The sequence below is a fragment of the Ammospiza nelsoni genome, chromosome 12, assembly GCF_027579445.1.
Source record: "Ammospiza nelsoni isolate bAmmNel1 chromosome 12, bAmmNel1.pri, whole genome shotgun sequence".
In the NCBI taxonomy this organism is placed as follows: domain Eukaryota; kingdom Metazoa; phylum Chordata; class Aves; order Passeriformes; family Passerellidae; genus Ammospiza; species Ammospiza nelsoni.
In genome coordinates this window covers 7,576,827-7,594,687 of record NC_080644.1, presented here as the reverse complement: position 1 = coordinate 7,594,687, position 17,861 = coordinate 7,576,827, and the positions used below count along the sequence as shown (strand labels likewise).

Below are 17,861 nucleotides of genomic sequence, written 5' to 3'. Positions count from 1 at the left end.
GGCAGCTTTCCTCCTGGACAAACCCACTGTGTGAGCCTGAAAATTCAGAGTTGGAACAGATCATTCCAGCAGCCTACATGTTCTGTGTCCTGCAGGATCTGTAGTGGTGGTGGCAGAGCAGAAAGATCTTTGAGAATTCAGAGAAATCACTGAGAATTTGCTTTGGGGACTCAGCCTGGGCAGACAGAGTGATTTGCAGGAGCATCCAAACCTGGAGCCATCTCTAGAGCTCAATGTGATGCAGCCAGAGGAATCAACAGGAACAATTTAAATTAAAGATCTCTAAAATTAAGTTTGTGCTTTAATGAGGATGTTAAAAATAATCTTCATCACCAGATAGAGATACTTAATACATTGCCTTAATGTTAACTCCTACCTGAGGGAATCCCAGCAAAATTGGCAAGATTTTGCAATGCTGAAGCAAGCTGCAAATAGATCCTTGTTCATCACCCCCTGCATAAATCCCATGTGCTTGGAAGCACTTCTGAGGCTTCAGCAAGACTCAATTTCTTCCTCAGGTTTGAGAGACACTGAAAAATTACACACTATGTGTAGTTTTTTTCACAGGTGACAGCAATGCTTTTTAATCTTATTTATTTTTTTTTCCCAAGACAACATCTGTTCTGTAATTATGTTCTTGGTGGGGTCACGTTCTTAGAGGAACCTTCTCTCAGCGGGTGGCTCTTGCCTGGGATTTGAAGTTCTCCTGAATACCCCTGAGTTACAAGAACATACCTGCAGGTCCCTCATCTAAATAAAGCTTTTCCTCTGTTCTTCAGAGAGCGAGCCACCTTCCTCCTTGGTTTCTGGGATCATTGACTACAACATGCCCCTCACCTCCACCTACCTGAAGCAGATGAAGCTGCGGGTGATGAATTCCCAGGAGCAGGTGAGCGATCTGCCCGTGCCGAGGGGCTGAATGGGGAATGGGGAGGGGCACTTGGATTCCAGGAGGATGTTTTTGGGAATGCCTGGTTTGTCTGAGCTTGTGAGGCTCTGACTAAGCGCAGCACGTTGGGAGGCAGTGTATCCTGCATCTCCTGGAAGCTGAACTGCTTCAGAGTTGTGCCAGTGGAGAGAGGCAGAGATGGGGTTGATTAAGTTATTGCTTGTAACAGTCTGCTTGTTCTTTAGACATACGGTTCTTCTAAGAAATTGTTTTAAAAATAAATATGGCAAGTAGTAATTTGTTTATCTCCCACTGATGTCTGGGAGCTTTAGCAGATGGGGTCTGAAGCCCAGACCTGGCTTTGGTTGCTCTGGGGCTCTCCTAAACTGCTCAGCAACTTGAGGGCTTCAGCTGCAGCCGCTCTGCTCCCACATCAAACTGGGACACGGTTCTCTTGTTTGGTGACAGTGTTAAGCCACTGGATTTTGCTTTGGGGATGTATGGGGCACCCTGCCACAGGATTATACCCAGGCTGTGCAATTTTCTGAAGTTCTGCAGCTGCAGAATTAGCTATGGGAACCTCTGTGCACCATGGAAACAGTCTATAAAAAGAAAAGTATGTTTTACTTGCTCCCCACAATCTGCACTGGAAGCCAGTGCTGGATTTTCTTTCCAGCACTCTGAAACCTGAACCTGATTTCACACATTGCTGCCAGTGGCAAGATGTGACAGCATTTGCATGGTGCTGTGGTGGAAAACATTGCTGGGAGCCTGAGCACCCGATGGGGGCTTTCATCCAGCAGCTTCCTAAAGGGATGTGGGTTAGAGCATCACTGCCAGGGTGTGAAGTGCCAAGTGTGGGTTTGCTGCAGGGATACCGAGCTGCTCTATCACTTCTGTTGTGAAACCTTCTTGCTGGAGGACAAAATGGCATCTGGTGGGAAGCACTTCTGTGTCTTGGAGCTTTTCCTTCGCACTTGTTTGACACTTGAGTGAGTTTCAGGATTTGTTTTAGGTTGTGAAAGGTGAAAGGCTGATGTGCCAGGTTTTGTGCTTATGATGGGTCAGGCAGTAGAGCTGTGGACAATTTGGGGGGCAGCTGGGCTGGGCTGAACTGGACTGGGCTGAACTGGGCTGTGCACATGGAGTGGGTGGATGTGCCTCTTTGTGCCATCTGATTGCTACTTTGGGATCACTTCTGGATAAATAGGCCAGCATGTTCCAATCACCTTTGGGCTGTGCACTGTTTGCTGGGTCTTGGTGTGGCAGATCCTGCAGTCCTGTTCTTCACCAAGGCCAGGGACTCAGGGCCATGAATGCTGGCTGTGCTTTCCAGCATTTAGGATGGTTGCTTCAAGTTAAGTTTACTACATACAGAGGACTGAATGGTTTGACTTGTAGCCATTTATGCATTTTCAACCAGTTCCTCTTGGCTCTGACAGTGCTTAAGGGAAGTGTGCTACAAAGCTTCATTAAACTCCTGTACCCAGTTTATACAGGCAGCAAACTGACCTTGCAGTTTGATCTTGCTCCCAGGATAGCAAACCACTCAGAAGCTGGGAGGCTTCAGTAGTGGATCTTGAGTTTTTGAGCTGCCTGCTTAAGGATGCTTGTTTTGAAAACTTTGGTTGGTAATTTAGAGTTCATACCCTGAATTTTGGTGCAGCAGTTTGCACTGGAACTGTCACTGGATCGATATAATGTGCTGCTAACATGAATACTCCTGAAGCTTGCAGAGATTGGAATAGAAGCGTGTGTCATGCAGGAACAAAAAGGGACCAGCTGAGGCAACCAGCAGTTGTTGGTTTAGATCATAAATCAAATGGTTTGATGTTATTCCCTGCCTCTAAAGTTTTCCTTCTCCTGTGCTCCTGTCGTTACACTGCAGCGCAGCTTTCGAAGCTTTTCAAGCTGTAGCAGCCGAGGGAAAAACCTGTTTGGAAGAAGTAAAAATTGCTGTTCACTGTGTTACTGAAACTGATTCCTGAGAGCTAAGTAAAAAAGGATCATTCCTATTGCTCAGACTTCTGAAGTGTTGAAATTTTCCATCATGACAAAAGTCTGGAGAGGATTCAGATGGTTGGGGAAAATCCAGCAGCATTTGAGTGCAGTCCCTTCTGACATGGGACATTCCCTGGCTTCCCCTGGGGAATCAATGCAATTATTTAGGTTGAAAAGATCTTCAGGATCATTGAATCCAACCATTCCGCCAGCACTGCCAAGCCCACCATTAAACCATGTCCCCAAGTTCCACATTGACATGGCTTAAATCCCTCCAGGGATGGTGGGCAGCCTGTTCCAGGGCTGGACAACCCCTTTGGTGAAGAAATTTTTCCTGATTCAACCTAAACTTCCCCTGGTGTGACTTGAATGAAATCAAGTGCCACACTCCTGAGACAGCTGTGGCTGGACCTGGAGCTGCTAATGCTGAGACTAGCTGAAGATAATATGTGTAATAATGCAAATAACAGGGGTCAGTTCCCTCCACAAGAATTCCCCTGCCAATTTTATTCTATTTATTCATACATTGCACTGGAAAGAAAACAGTGCCATCCTTTTTTTCCTGGAGGAACCTGGCAGTCTGTGTGGAGCATGGTCCATGGAACAGAGGCTGTGTGACACAGGGTTAGGGTTAGGGTTGCACAGTTCAGGTGTTGCAGCTTTTGGAGTTCCAGGTGTTTGCCAACTGAAAAGAGCCCTCTAAAGACAGTAGAAATAATTCTGACTTTTATGCAAATGCAAAACAGGCAGAAAATACAACCTGCTTTTAAAATTTGCCCTATGCAGATATCCCCTGCAAGGGTTTTATCTACCAGCACATCCAGGCTGCTCTGGCTGAGTGCTGCCACTTTGCTGCCTCCCTCTCACTAACATTTGATGGTGTTAATAGAAACAAATTAAGCAATGGACTCGTGTTTCCCTTGGCTTTGGCCAAAAGCAATTATTTGTATGCAGCAACACCAGGAGAAACTCACTTCACTTAGGGTAACAATGAGTGAAATTATGCCAAAGTGGCCTTTTAACTTCATTATTCAGGGGAAAAAAAAAAATAGTGCGTGTAAGTGTAATCTATTAGTGCTGCTAAGCACGTCACTATTAGGGCATCAGTGTCTCCAGAAAGAAACACAGCCAGAACCTTAAGGAAAGCATTTTATCCCTGCTTAGGGACAAGAAACTGTCAGAAGAGAAGCTCTTTATGTGGTTGCTCACAAAAGGAAGAATTCCCACAGAATATATTTGTATATACTTTTTGGAGTCAGAATATCTGTTCTGGGATAGTGGAAAACAGCAGAGACCCTTGTTGCTTATACTGGGTTCAGTAGGACATTCAGGTTCTTCTGGGGTGGGAACCTTCCTTTGTCCCCATTTTTTTACCAGTTCTCACATGTGTGAAAAACCAGGCCTCTTACCCTTTCCAGGGTGCTGAACTAACCCCATTTCATGGTATCTACCAAGGCATTAAAGCATCTCTGAACTCCTGACCGTTCCAATCTAGCAGCAAAAAGGAATGAATAGAAGATATTTGATATTTATCTGTAAAGATCCTTCCACCTCATTTTCAAATGCTAAATATTAGCATTTTTAAATGATTGGTTATTCTACTGCAGTCATTTTTCAGACAATCTTTTCTGTGTTACTCAACCTCAGCCTTGGATTTATTTTTTATGCTGCTGTTGGGCAGGGTTTCCACTGGTGACAGAAGGAATAGAAAGATTTTAAGAGGACAAATCTCAGCTCTGAAATGCCAGGCTCTCTCTCTCTGCTCCAGAGTTGTTGCTGCTACCTTGGCAGGAACAGTCCAGGGCCAAGTAACCAGGTTTAAATGATACAGAAACGTTTTCAAAGATTGCTTCAGTGGCTGCTGGCAGAAGGTCACGCAATCAGTGAATGGCAGGAGCTGCTCTTGGATGGGAAATAAGAAGAGTGTTTTCCTTGTTGCTATGGCTTTGCTGCACTGACTTATAAGTGTTTGAGAGGGACAGAGCCTTGTCCTGCACCATCACACATCCCATCCATCCAGTAATTTCCCTGTAAGCCTGGAGTGTGTGACAGTGCATGGATGTGAGGTGGTTTTCACAGCACCATTTCAAGCAATGTTTTAGCTCAGACAACTGGATAATCCTGGAAGGGGGTGCAGGGGCTTAAATCCCACCCATGTGCATGGAATTGGTCTTGTCTGGTGCTGGTGAGGATCAAGCCTCTGCAGGATTTGAGAGCTCACAGAGCCTCATGACCAGAGGCTGGTTGGCAATGTGAATTCCTCCTCCTTTTTCCCTGCCCATTACTGTGCTTGCTCACTTCAGTGTCTCAGAGGCTCTGAGAGCAGCAAAGATGCATCTTCCCTTGGCAGCTCACTCCCTTCCTTCTGCTTTGGAGCCATCTCCAGCCAGTCCTGGGGGTGCAGAAGGCAGGGAGGGGAGGCACATACAGGAAGGCACACTGCGTTTTTATTTTCAGCCTGGAAGTTCAGTAGTGAGAATTGCAGACATCTCATTCCACATAGTCCAGAGACCAGGAGCAAATTTGGTAGAGATGGCAGCTGCTGGACAAGCCCTGGGACCTGGATTTAGCTGAGTGTTTCATGAAGGCATCCTGAAGAAAAGCTGTGTGTGTTCACAGAGGTGAGGAAGGCAGAAGCAGGCAGTACTTGACAGGAAGTGGGATGATGCGTTTGCATCACATGAGGATGATAAGGTACTTCCCAATCCATTAGAGAGGGTGTTAAACATCTCTGGGGGAATAAATACCTCTAGATCAACTTGACTTGAGCTCTAGATAGTTCTCATTCAAGAAGTTTTGTCATGGTTTGGGATATTTGTTTCCTGCTGCTAATTTATAAGTCATTTTTGAGCACTAGAGAAGTTCCTTAAACACACCCTTAGGCACAGAAGGGAGCACTGGCCGCAGGCACAGAGAGACACCGAGTTAAGAACAGATTTCCTCGCTGCTCGGCTGCGCAGCCCTCTAGTGGGGACAGAGCTTCTGCCGCCGGGAGCCGCCTTTGCCTGGGAAACTTCGGATCTGCTCTTAACCACAGAGTTAGTCCGGGCAAAGCCAGGTCCAGCTGTCACACCAGTGTTCTTTACTGGCAAAAATGCTTTAGCAAAACTTTCATCCTTGGCCTGAAGGCTCATGAGATGCAGTAGATCAGATGACCGATGCATTTAGCCTGGTTTCACCCTGGTGTGAATGGGCGGCTTTCAGTGAAGGGCAACCCGGTTTTTTTTTTACTGGGAATTAACTCTGGCATTCCCAGCTAGTAAAAACTCGGCAGCTTTTATTTCCCACTGTGTGGAGGTGTCAGTACTTTTCCCAGTGCTCCAGGTGAGCTCTGTGTTTGTTCAGAGTGACGTGTGCTGTGAGCAAACAGTGTGAGACCGACGTGGGCTGGCTGGGGTCGGTCCTGCCACCGCAGCTCTTGTCTTCCAGTGAGGAGTGATGCCAAGGCTCTGACTCTTGGTTGTTTTGGGGCTAATAACGGTGTTTTCTATAATAAAGGAGGTGGCATTGCCTGTTTCTAGTGGTGCTGGGGACAATTCACCCTCCTGAGGTACTCGGGTGTATTTTCTTGCTCCGTGTGACAGCTCCAGTCCGTTCTCATGGACCAGTCCCTTCCCCACTGTCTCTTCACTTCCCTGTGGTGTTGTGCAGCTCAGCTAAGGTCCTGGAGAAGTGGCTGGGGGATGTTTAGAAGTTTCTCTGGCTTTTGGTGGGGCTGTGGTTGTCATGCAGATCCAGCCATGGGAAATTGGGACTGATCACTCTCCACCAAACACACCTTTCCTGGTGCCTGTTACCTGTTACCTGTAGAAGCCTGCTACAGCCAAGCTGCAGGAACTTGTGTCTGGGAACACAGAATAAGCAGGGCCAGAAGCCACTCTACCTCTCTTTAATTCCTCATTTCTTCCCAGTACATTCCCTGTTCGGTAAGGAGAGCTGCTGCCCATTCCCTTGTGTGTTAACCGGCATCAAAGGCAGCTGTTCCCAGTAGAACTGGCAACAAGGTTTTGGTTCAGGACCTGTAAAGTGGGGCTGGGAAATATTTCCAGGGGGAAAAGTAAAGATGTCAGCCTCAGAGTGAGGAAAACACAATTGCAACATCCATGGAGTAGTCTCATGGATCCAGTTGGATCTGTCCTGTTCCTGTGGAAAGCTGTGCATGGTGGGCTGCTCTGCATCATCTCAAAGCTCAGGTGCTCACGTGCTGTACGCTGACTTTGATCAAGTCACACAAATGGCCGTTTCTTAATTGCCTTCTCCCTTTAAAAAGGGGATAATACCTTAGAGAGACTTCTGAGGTCTTGCTCACTAATAAAGCTCTTCAAGAGCTTGGATGGCAACTACTTTGAGAGTGCAAACTGTTATTAATGATTTCCGTTATTATGGAACATGAAGCTGTGTGGTTCAGCTTTTTAACCTTGAATTGTGTGCTTGCTTTTGTTTCTGCTGCTGTTCAACCTGCACGGGCAGGTTTGCACCCTGTCTGCTTGCACACACCCCTCAGACCCACACCAGGAGTTGTGTGTGCTCAGAAGGAGCTGAGGAGTCAGTTTTACTCACAAGGATGGATTCTGAATTTTGTGGAATGCTTGAGAATGGCCAAAAATGGGTTTAGTGGGGGTTCTGTGTGTGGTTACTCGATTCTGATTTGGGGAAGCAAGAGATAAGCTGTGAGGGCTGTCCTCACTGTATGGAGCAGTGCAGGCATTGCTGCTAGAGCTGTGGATTTGGACAGTGGAAAGGAATGTTAGGGGATATTTGACTGTCAGGGACCTGTCCCATCAAACACCCATTCCCTGTACTCCAGAATAAGAAAATTCTATCCACAGAAACAACTCCTTTCCTGCTCCTGTATTTGGCAGTGACTGGTGTGCCCTGTGAAGTACGGAGCTGTATTTCCTTTCCTTCTCTTGGTCTTGGCTCCTGGGAGGAGAAAACCCCTTTTATTCATGCCCATGCCAGATGTTAACCACTGCTGCTTCTAAGGAAGGAGTGATCAGGATGAAATGGGAATACAGCGCTTAGCCCACAAGGAACCTGCTGTATAATGAAGTGTCCCAAATTTTTACCCTCCATTTTTACCCTGACTCTGCTCTGGATGGCAGATAAGGCACAGTGTGGATAAAAGCTGTGTCTGCCCTTCATGCCATGCCCTCCCTCAGTCCCTCCTGCCCGTTTCCCTCCTGGCCTTGCCCCCGAGAGAATCTCATTTCACTGCTTATTCCTCAGCAGGATTTGATGGTCACGGAGGACCCAGTGCAGGAGGTCCCGTTTGTTATTTAACCTACTTTTCAGAGGCACAAGAACATCAAGTGACTCGCACAAGGTCGTCCATGAGTCAGTGACTCCTCTGGCGTGATGGCCAGAGCCTGCAGTCCCTGCTCCCACCACTAGATCCCTGTGCCCACAATCCATAGCACCACAACCATTCAATTAAGCTCCTGCAGCGCCTTAAATGTCGTGTATTCCTGGGTTTGACAGCAGTCCTGGCATTCTTGTGGAGCCTTGCCTTAGGAAATGAAAACAGATGAGGTCAGGTCATTGTTAGCGATGCCCTTGGAAGCATCACTGCCTGGTGCTCGGGCAGGCTCTGTGGTGTGGTGCTGTCACAGCTGGGACATGGCTCTGGCCATGGGGGAATCCAGCAGGACCCAGGGAGCCCCAGGCTCTCTGCATGGGCAGATCTGTGTCCATGTGAGGGGGCTGGCAGGTACCAGAGGTAATGAACACATTGTAAAGAGAGAGGGAAGGAAGTGACTTATAAATAATATATTTGATGTATATTATATATATGATATAGTAACAGCAGCACTGGTTTGTTACGGTGTGCGTTTTTTTTAATGTGTAATCTCGTAAGGCACTTACCCCTGTTCCTGACAAGTCGATAAATTATTATTACCAATTCTATATCTAATTGCCAGTTATTTCCCCCCAGACAATTTGAATCCGAAAAGTACCCGCTGGAAAGGCGCTTGGAGGGCTGTTTCCCAGAGCCTCCCTGGCTGTTTCTGCAGGCAGCCCCTCTTCCGCTGGTGAGCCCCACTTCTGCCAGCCTCGTGACCCCGTGTGCTGGCACAAACAATTGCATTTCTGTCGGGCTCATGACCCCACTTGTAACAGCGGTGACCCCCCTTGGGGTCAGGACCCCTCTCCTGCACAGGGAACAGCTCCTGCCCAGCAGCTCCTGCTGAATGGCTCTTCCTCCCTCACTCCCTGTGTGGACCCGGCTGCTCCACACTAAGTTTGCCGATGTGAAATTTAGGTTAATCCATTTCCAAAGTGGATTAAGCTAACCCACACAAAGGCACTTAGTATAAAATAAGAGTGTCCACATGGTGAGGCAGCACGGAATAGTGACTGCGCTTCAAACTCGCATCCTGGCCAGTTTGTGTCCTCTGCAAGCTCACCAAATGGAGGGACAGGCACTCTGGTCCCAGGGGATGTGCTCTCTCAAATGGCTTTAAGCTGGTCTAGCTTGAAGCCAAAGGAAGTGCAAGGAGTAAACAAAGCCCAGCAACGGGAAGGGGTTAAAGCCCGCTCCGCTGAGGTCCTCGGCAAGGCTCCTGTTCACCTTAAATGGTCAGGATTTTATTTTAGCTTCAGGGAGGAGCAGCAGCCATGGAGCTGGAAGGGAGTGTTGAGAAGTCCCTGTGGCTGGGGGCTCACAGCCTGCTGGCCTCCCAGCCATCCGCCTCCTGCAGAAGGCCCCCAGGGCTCCCGTGCTTGCATTTCAGCCTCTGGCTCCTGACCAGCCTGGAGGAGATGGAAATGTAGTAGTGAGTGATGCCCATTTTCACCTCTGGCCTCAGATCCTCCTAAGCCACCCTCTTCCCTTGCCTCTTCCCTGGCAGTGAGGTGGTTAACGCTGGAACAGATAACATCACAATTAGACATCCCCACTAACCCAAACCTGGCAGTTCCCATCCTGGCTCTGGCACCATTTCTAGTACCAGCCTATTGCAGGCTCGACACTGAACTGCTACACTTGGTTTATTTCATAAACCATTTCCTTTGTAGCCATTAAACAGTGAAACATGAGGTGGGCTGGGGAGGGGGATGCTGCAGAGCTGTTGCCCATCACTGTGGTGGGGATCACCATCCCATTATGGTGATCTCAAACTAAGACAGAGCTCATTGACCCACTGCCCTCGAAGCCCAGCCTGGGAGCGGCTTCCCAGCCTGGGGGATACCGGGACCCCCAGCCCTGCCCTGCCAGAGCTGGGGCGCAGCATCCCCATCCTGCCGAGGATCTGGCAGCCGGTGCCCTGCCCAGAGCTGTGCTGGGCAAGCCGCTGGCTTCCCAACAGCCCTGCTCCAGCCTTCGGAGGCTGCGGCGGTGGCTGATGGTGCTGCCGGCAGCGCGGGGTCCTTCTGCTCCCGCGGAGCGAGGGAGAATCCTCGGGAACAAAAGGATTCGGCACCGCGGCACCCACCGCGCGGGGAAGGGGCTGCGGGACCCACCGCGCCCGGGGCTGGCTGCAGGGGCCCCGCACTCACACCCGCGCACGGCCGGACCCAGGAACGGAGCTCCCGGGGCCGCACCGAGCCGGGCGGGCACAGGGTCCCCGGGCCGGGCCGTGACGGGCGGCAGCCCCCGGTGCTGTGCCGAGCGGAGGGTCCCCGGATCGGCTGCAGCCCCCCGGGCCGTGCGGAGCGGAGGATGCCCGGGCGGGTAGCGGCCCTTGCGGCCGATCCGAACCGATCCGTGCCGTGCCCCGGCCGCGCGTTCTCGCGCTCTCCAGCAGGCGCCCGGCCCTGGACATTGTCTCCTCCCGGGGAAGGGCCCTCCCGGCCCTCCACAATGTGCTCTTCCAGGCGCGGCTCCGCGCCCCCCGCCGCGCCCGGCCCGGTGCGCCCGCCCCCCGCGGCCCCGCTCCCCTTCCCCCGCCGCCCCCGCCCCCTCCGCCCGCGGCCGGGCCCCGCTCGCCCCCCTCCGCCTCCCCGGCCCCCCCCCGGGAGCCGGGAGTGACGCGCTCCGCAGCGCCGGCCCCTCTCCCCGGGCAGCAGCTGGCTGTCAGCCTCTCCGGAGCGCCGCCAGCCCGGGCCCCCTCCCTCCGTCCCTCCGTCCCTCCGCCCCGCGCTCCCCGCCGCGCCGCCGGGCTGGCGCAGGCCGGCAGGCCCCGGGCTCCGCTCCAGGTAGGCGCCCGCCCGCGGGGGGCTCCGCTCCCGGCCCCGGGGCGGCGGGCGGGGGGAGATGCGCGGGGGCTCCACGCGGCCGCGGCGCTGCGGGGCCGGGGAGGAGGGGGGGGCCACCGGCGGGCGGGGCGGGGCGGGGCGGGGGGGGGGGCGGTGGCCGCGGGGCCCGGCCCCAACTCCGGGGGGAGCGGCCGCCCCGCGGCCCCGGGAAGTTGCGGGTCGCCCGCCCGGCTGCCCGGCGGCGGGGGGGGGAGGGCGGCGCGTCCTTCCCCGCGCCCGGCGCGGCTCCCCCGCGCCCGGAAGAGCACAAAAGCGCCGAAGAAAGTGGGAGGAGGCGGCGGCGGGAGCGCTCCGTCCCCGGCCATCCCCGGGCACCGGCCCCGGCCATCCCCCGGGCACCGGCCCCGCGCCGCCATCACCAGCAGCCCCGACCCCGAGAGGGGATTGTGCTGGAAATAGCCGCCTCCCTGGAGGTAAAGCCCTACTTACGTGTCAATCCTCGCTGCACGCTGAGCCCCGCACACGCGCGGGCAGGGCTCCATCGCGGGTGTATCTATTTACCTGCGGGAGGGGGTAGGACGGGCACTCTCGCCCGGCGCCTCGCACCTCGCTGCCGCGGGGACACATGCGTGGGAACCGCGTCCCACCGGGGTCCCGTGGCCGTCGGGGAGGGTGGGGACAGGGGGACCCCCGGCCGCTCAGCCCACAGCGCTGCTCCTCTTGGCCACCGCCTCCAAAACCGGGTCCGTCCCCCCCCCTCCCCGACACTCGCTTCCCGGTGCTGGGGGAAGAGCAAAGTGCCCTTTCACACCGCGCGGTATCAGTCACCGTCCCCACCTCGCATGGAAAAGCAAACGCCTGTAAGCAAGTTCAGGTGCGGGGGAGGCAGGTGCGGGGCTCCGGGGTGGTGGCGGTGGGAGTCGTGCAGCCCGGTGCCCCCTGCCCCGCGTTCAGCACCTCCCCGCTGAACAGCAGGAACGGGGCAGCGGCTCCGGGAAGGGGGCTGCGGGGCCGCCCCCCGCCCCGGCAGCTCCCCGCGCCTCGGGGCTGTGGGAATGCTCGGGGGGTTCCCAGAGGAGCTCTTAGAGAAGGGGGAGGGGGCGAAGGGGATGAGCTTCCCTTCCTCTTCCATTTGCCGTTTGCCGTTAAAATCAACTGTTTTGCCCATTTTCGGGAACTAGGAAATTACTCGGGTTTTGCCGGGTCCCGTAGAAATCGGCGGCAATCGCGGTAAATAAGGACGTAAGTGACCTGACAAAGAGCGCCGGGGATGTTCTCTTTGGTGTGGGAATTGTACACACGAGTAGGCAGCGCAGTCACAGCTCACCGCCGCCACAGCCCGCGTACACCCGTGTGCTGCGGGGCTGCTCGGCTCTTTGAGGCGATGTCCACCACAGTGTTTGCGGCTGCAGTACCAATCTTTGACCCGGAGTGTTTTATCTTCCATTAGTAAGCCTTTCTCTGCGCGGAACTGGTTAAGTTAGGGTCAAATCTGGTTCAATACCTTCTTGGCATGCTCAGAGGGCTGGGTTTAAACAGTGGCTGAGACGGAGATGAGGCTGCCTTCCTGAGAGCTGAGAGCTCGTCCGTGCGCGCCGCTGCCGGGGGTCAGGGCACGGGGAGCTCTGTCCTGGCCAGGTTTGGCAGGTCCGGGGGTGCCCGTGCCGGGCAGGTCGTGCACGGCCCCGGCGTGGCCGTGGAGCAGCTCCGGGGGCTGGCAGTCACGCGTTGCCTTTTGTTGATTCTAAAAACACGGCTGGTTGTGGTGGGAAGCTGAGCGCGGCTGTGTGCTGGGGAGGTTGCACGGCACACAGCCTCGGTTCCTGCTCCGCGGAAGGAAATCCCATCGGGATAGTAGGCTGTGGCGTGAAAGGACATGCTTTAAAATAAAAGGACTTAAAGAGAGAAAATAAACCGTCCTGAGACTCGGAGCTTGGCATATTAAACGTGAGGCACAGCATGTAAATGACTGGAGAGAGATTGGAAGGCAGTCCCCGAGAAACTGAGCCTGGCTGTAAAATAAGCAGGTTACCGATAGTCTTGCATATATTTACGAGGTTATAAGAGTAGCTTCCCCCCCTGCCCTGCTCCAGCCCGTGCTGTGGGAGGTTGCTCTCCAAGAGGAAGAGCTTTGGTGGAGAAACACTGTCTAGCAATTACAGCCTTGCAGTCCGGGGGGGCTTGATTGGGTTTCTGGATTTGCCAGCGACTCGTTGTGTTCTTGGACCAGCTGGGGTGGCTGTCGGTACCCGGGATTTCCAGTTTTAAAATACGAGGAGGAGTTTTCTAACTCGCAGCAAAGTTGGGAAGCTCAGCGGACACTTGCGGGCACAGTGCTTGAAGATCGTGAATGGAAAGTGGGACAGAAATGTGGAGTGTGAGCCCTGCGCATGTGAGTGTCTGCTTCTGCTGGGTAGAAAATATTGGCTGTGAATGTCTGTAGAGCAGCTGTGAATGTTGGACTGTAGATAAGGAGAGAAGCAAGGATTTTGTTTTCCAAACCCTGAGTGGTGCCGGGAGCCCTGCTCCAATGTTTGGGTGTGCCCTGTGAGTGCAGCAGCAGGATCTGACTTCCCCTTGCAGAGAGGAGCTCTGCTGCCTGACCCTTGATCGCTCAGTCCCTTGAACATTGGAAACAAAGCGATGGGACTTTACTGCGGGGTGAGGAGATCTCTCCGGAGAGCTGGGAAAGGCAGGAAGGAGGAGGGCGGCAGCAGCAGTGCTGGGGTTCAGGGTTTGGCTCTGGGCTGGGTGCTTGGGGCGCCACTGGCACTTCCATCTCTGCCACGAGTGGTGTGGAACTGGGGAAAAGGCAGCAGGTCCTGAGACAGGCACTAGTAATGGATTGCATTCTGTTTTCTAATGAAAGTTTCATTTGAAGTTTGTTTACAGGAAAGAAGAAATTAGCAGAGGGAATTCTCCTGAGAACCCAGAGAGGAAAAAGAATGAGCTGCCTGACTTGCAAGCCAAAAGAGGGTGGAAGGGTAGATTACATTTACCGTATTGCTCCGAGTCGTGGCTGTTGCTGCTGTTGAGAAACGCTTCCTTGTTTGGCTGGATGGGGAGCCCCCTGCAAGGCTCAGCCTTCAGCCAGGTTACTGGCATCCAGGGAGATTCAGAGCTCCCACCCAGCCAGAAATTTTGATCTGGCCCTGGTGTCCTGTGCTTTGAGGCTGGATTTGTGCTGTGCTGTGCTGCTGTCCCTGCTCCTGGCTGTGGCTGGGCAGACGGTGCTGCTGGGGCCTCCTGTCCCTGGGATTGTCCCTGGTATGAGGAGGCAGTGCCAGCAGTTCATGGGCAGCACTTGGAGGTCACGGTGTTCAGCCTTTGGTCTCTGAGGGGTGTGCTGAGGCAGGAGTTTGCTGGTGGCCTCTGGTGTCCCTACAAGCAGTGAGGAATGCAACCAAGGGCAAGTGCAGGATGCCAGAGCGGGAGTGATGGGGACGGCCAGAGCCACTCTTGAGGCTGGGGCTTTTCTCTTTCTTTACTAAAGAGGCACAAAGGTGTGAGGAGTTCCTGGAGCACTGTGGTGTGGGCAGAGCAGGGTGGTTGCCCAGACTCAGCAGGCTGTGGATGCTCTCTCCACAGTTCCCATTGCCAGGAAGGGTTCTCCTGCTGCCACCTGCATGTTTGGCTTTGCATTCTGTTGGGGTGGGCTGTGCAGTGGGAGCTCTGAGATGCTGGGAAGTTCATCCTCTTGGCATTTTGGCCAAGGATATTAGTGCTGGAAAGCAGAAAGCTCTGGCTGGAAAGCAGGGGGTGACTTTCTGCTGGTGGCTGAATCCTGGACTGGTGGACGTGTGACAGCCTTATTTAACTTGAGTCATTTATAGCTTATCAGTTTCTGGTTTGATAGCCCAAGCATTTCTAATAATAGGCAAATGTTATTGCACCTCAAGAGAATTGTACACATTTATAAAGCACTTTCTATTGCATGTGCATGTGAGGCATCCTTTGTGTCACTGCTTCTCCTTCATGTGTGAGTGCATGGAGAAGGTGATGCCTCCTGGGTTGTGGTTTGGGTGCTGAGGCTCAATGTCCTCTGCACCTGAGCCTGAACAACCTAAAACATCGTGGGTCACTCCCTGGGCTCCTCCTCCTCCTCACCGGACAGGTGAGGGACTGTGGGCAGCAAGGACCTTGGCATTTGCATTTGTCTCTTAAGCCTGACAGTAATCTTGAGTAAGCCTTGTGAAGAAGGCCAGATATTAGGGTGGCTGCTTCCCTGCAAATGCTTACAATAAAGACACTATTTATAGTTTGCAACAGGGGGACCTTTGCAGTTCTGTTCCTGTACGTACAAGATGGAGTTTCTGGAGAGGCAGGATTGCTTTGTGGCTGGTGTGGCAGTGGAGCTGTGCTCAGCCAGGGACTATGTGGCTGTCCCTCCCTTCTGCTCTCCTGCTCAGCTCCACCTGGGCACAGGGGGGCTGTTCAGGGACACCTGGTGGGTCTGGGGTCAGGGTGTCCCTGTGGGGGACTGCTGAGCCCTGTCCGTGTGTCCATCAGTCCGTCCCTTGGTGCGTGCAGGGTTTCACAAGCCGTAAATTCCAGGAAACTCCCCGGGAGGCACACGGAGGGAGCGGGCTGGGGCCAGCACGAGCCCTGAGCCAGCAGATGTGTCTGCAGGGACAAGGAGCTGGGAGGAAAAGCACAAACCTGTCTTTAAAGACATTTGTTTGTTCACAATAAAAACTATCAGCCAGCGGCAGCCAGACAGGGCCGTTTTTATGAGGAGCAGGCGTAGGTTGGAGGGGTGCTGCCAATTACTGCTTACACGGAAAGGGAGCGGGGATTGTATTTTATCTCAGGACCAGGGGGAGGGTAAAAAAAACAAGAGCAGAGAGGTTTACAAGCCTTTGAAATGTTTCAATCAAAGGAAAGCAGAGTTGAAAGTGGTTCTGGAAACATTTTTGGTGTTCCCCTGCACCCCAGGGCTGTGTGTGCCCCTGGCTTTGGGAGGGGAGCAGGGAGAGGAAGGCAGATAAAGGGATCACCAGCAGGACCGTGTCCATACAGGAGCACGTATCTGCTTCCTCCCAAGTTTTGCATTGGGAGAGTTCAGCCTGGGGAGGTCCCACCGCCCCTCCTCTCATTCAGGATCTCAGTGCTGCCTTTATGATGATGGTTTTGAAATCCTGTGGCTGACCTTTCCGGCACTGGAAGCGATCCAAGGGCTGTGTCTCGAAGTACTGTAAAGGTTAGTGAGAAGGGAGAGAGGGAGAGAGAAAATGTCCTTTGAGCTGCAGAAGTGGGAGAGAGGAATGTCATCTATGCCATTGTCAGGGAACAGGCAGCTGGCTGGGGTCCCTGGCCTGAGCTGGGGTGTCCTTGTCTCACTGGGGACCTCACTCCCCTAGCCCGTTCCCAAGGTGTGTGCTGTCATTTTTGATCAGGGTAGAGGCAATATCTCTCTGGAGAAGTCTGGAGGAGCCTCCTCTGCAACATCAGGCAGTGCAGATCTTAGGGGATCCATACCTGTGTGCAGATATGCCCCAGAGGCTGCTCCTGCTGCTGCCAGTGCTCTGGTGATTCCTCGTGTAGCAGATGATTTGATCTCAGAAAAGTCCAGGTTGTTTTATGGAGCCATTTCTTGCCTGTCCTCAGCTCCCCCCACGCCGCCGCCTCGCCAGGAGCACACTGGGGTGGATGGAGATTAAAGGGTAAACTCCAGGGCTCAGCCATCCGCTCCTACAGGATGTGAGCTCTTTCTAATTGTCCTCAATTAGAGACAGTGCCATTGCTCAGGCAAGTCTTCAGGCAGGAAGCAGAGCCCTGGTCCCCGCTGGGGTAGCCACCACCTCGCCCTGCACAGGGCAGGGCTGCCTGCTGCGGCCTTGGGAAGCCCAAGGGGCCAGCAGGGCTCCTCAGGGCGGGGAGCTGCCCACCCAATTGTTTTTGGGAAGGAGTGTAGTGAGGAGATGTTAAAGCCAGAGAAAGGAGGAAAGGAAATAGCTCCATGAGTTAACCCTTTCCTGCTTGCCTCCAGGATGAGACGTCGGTGAGCAGCGAGGACTTTGATATGAACGACTCCACATGGATCTCAGCTGACCAGCACCTGAACTCCAGCCTGAGCCCCAGCCAGGACGAGAGCATGCGCAGCCCGCAGAACCTGCACGGCCACGAGGACGGTGAGTCCCCCGGCGGGCGGGAAGAGCTCCGGCCTCTGCCACAGGATGTTTTTGTGACTGATTAAACATTAACCAGTCCTTTCTGATCAGGTGTCCCCACCTGTGGGATGGATTTCATATCAGCTCAGAGCTGGCTTCCAGTCCTTCCAATTTAGCCTCTGGGTTCCTGCTCAGCCAGGGCCCTGTCCAGCTCGTAGCTGATGGTCCTTCTGCCTGGAGCTGTCTCCCAGCTCCTCCAGGAAAAGGTCACTAAATCCCCTTCTAAGGGGAGGACTTTGTTCCCCACATCCTCTTCCCAGGTGATGAGGAGAGCGCTGTTAGTTCTGAACACAGGGAGGATGCCAAGGCTTTGCAGCACAGTCACAGGTTTCAGTGTTTGGAAAACTGCACCTTTGACAGGTCTTGCATCCCCCAGGCAAGAAATTGTGAATAATCTGCAGCAGCCACAGCGATGCTGAGCGGGGTGAACTGAACGTGGGTGTCTCCTCCCTCGGGGCGGGTGGCTGGAAGGGCTGAAAACAGCACGCGTGGGTTTTGTGAAGAGAGGTAGTGTGTTGCGTCTGTGAAACATGCACGCTTAAAATACAAGAGCAAGTAAATAAGTGGTAGAAGTACGAGTTCAGGTCAGAGTTCATCACTGTGATGCTTGGGAGGATTTGGTGGTTGGACTGTTACTGGCTTTTGCCCAGGAGGTTGAATCCCTC

General features: G+C 53.4%; 1 protein-coding gene across 1 annotated transcript in view; it reads left to right on the top strand.

Annotated features, from left to right (window-relative positions):
- The window catches only part of NOL4L (nucleolar protein 4 like), a 59,242-nt gene that overhangs the window by 25,163 nt on the left and 16,218 nt on the right, over positions 1–17,861 (top strand). Inside the window, exons 4-5 of the mRNA XM_059480714.1 lie at positions 780–889; positions 17,016–17,157. Of these exons, the coding sequence (XP_059336697.1) occupies positions 780–889; positions 17,016–17,157 (252 nt within the window). The remainder of the gene's footprint in view (positions 1–779; positions 890–17,015; positions 17,158–17,861) is intronic.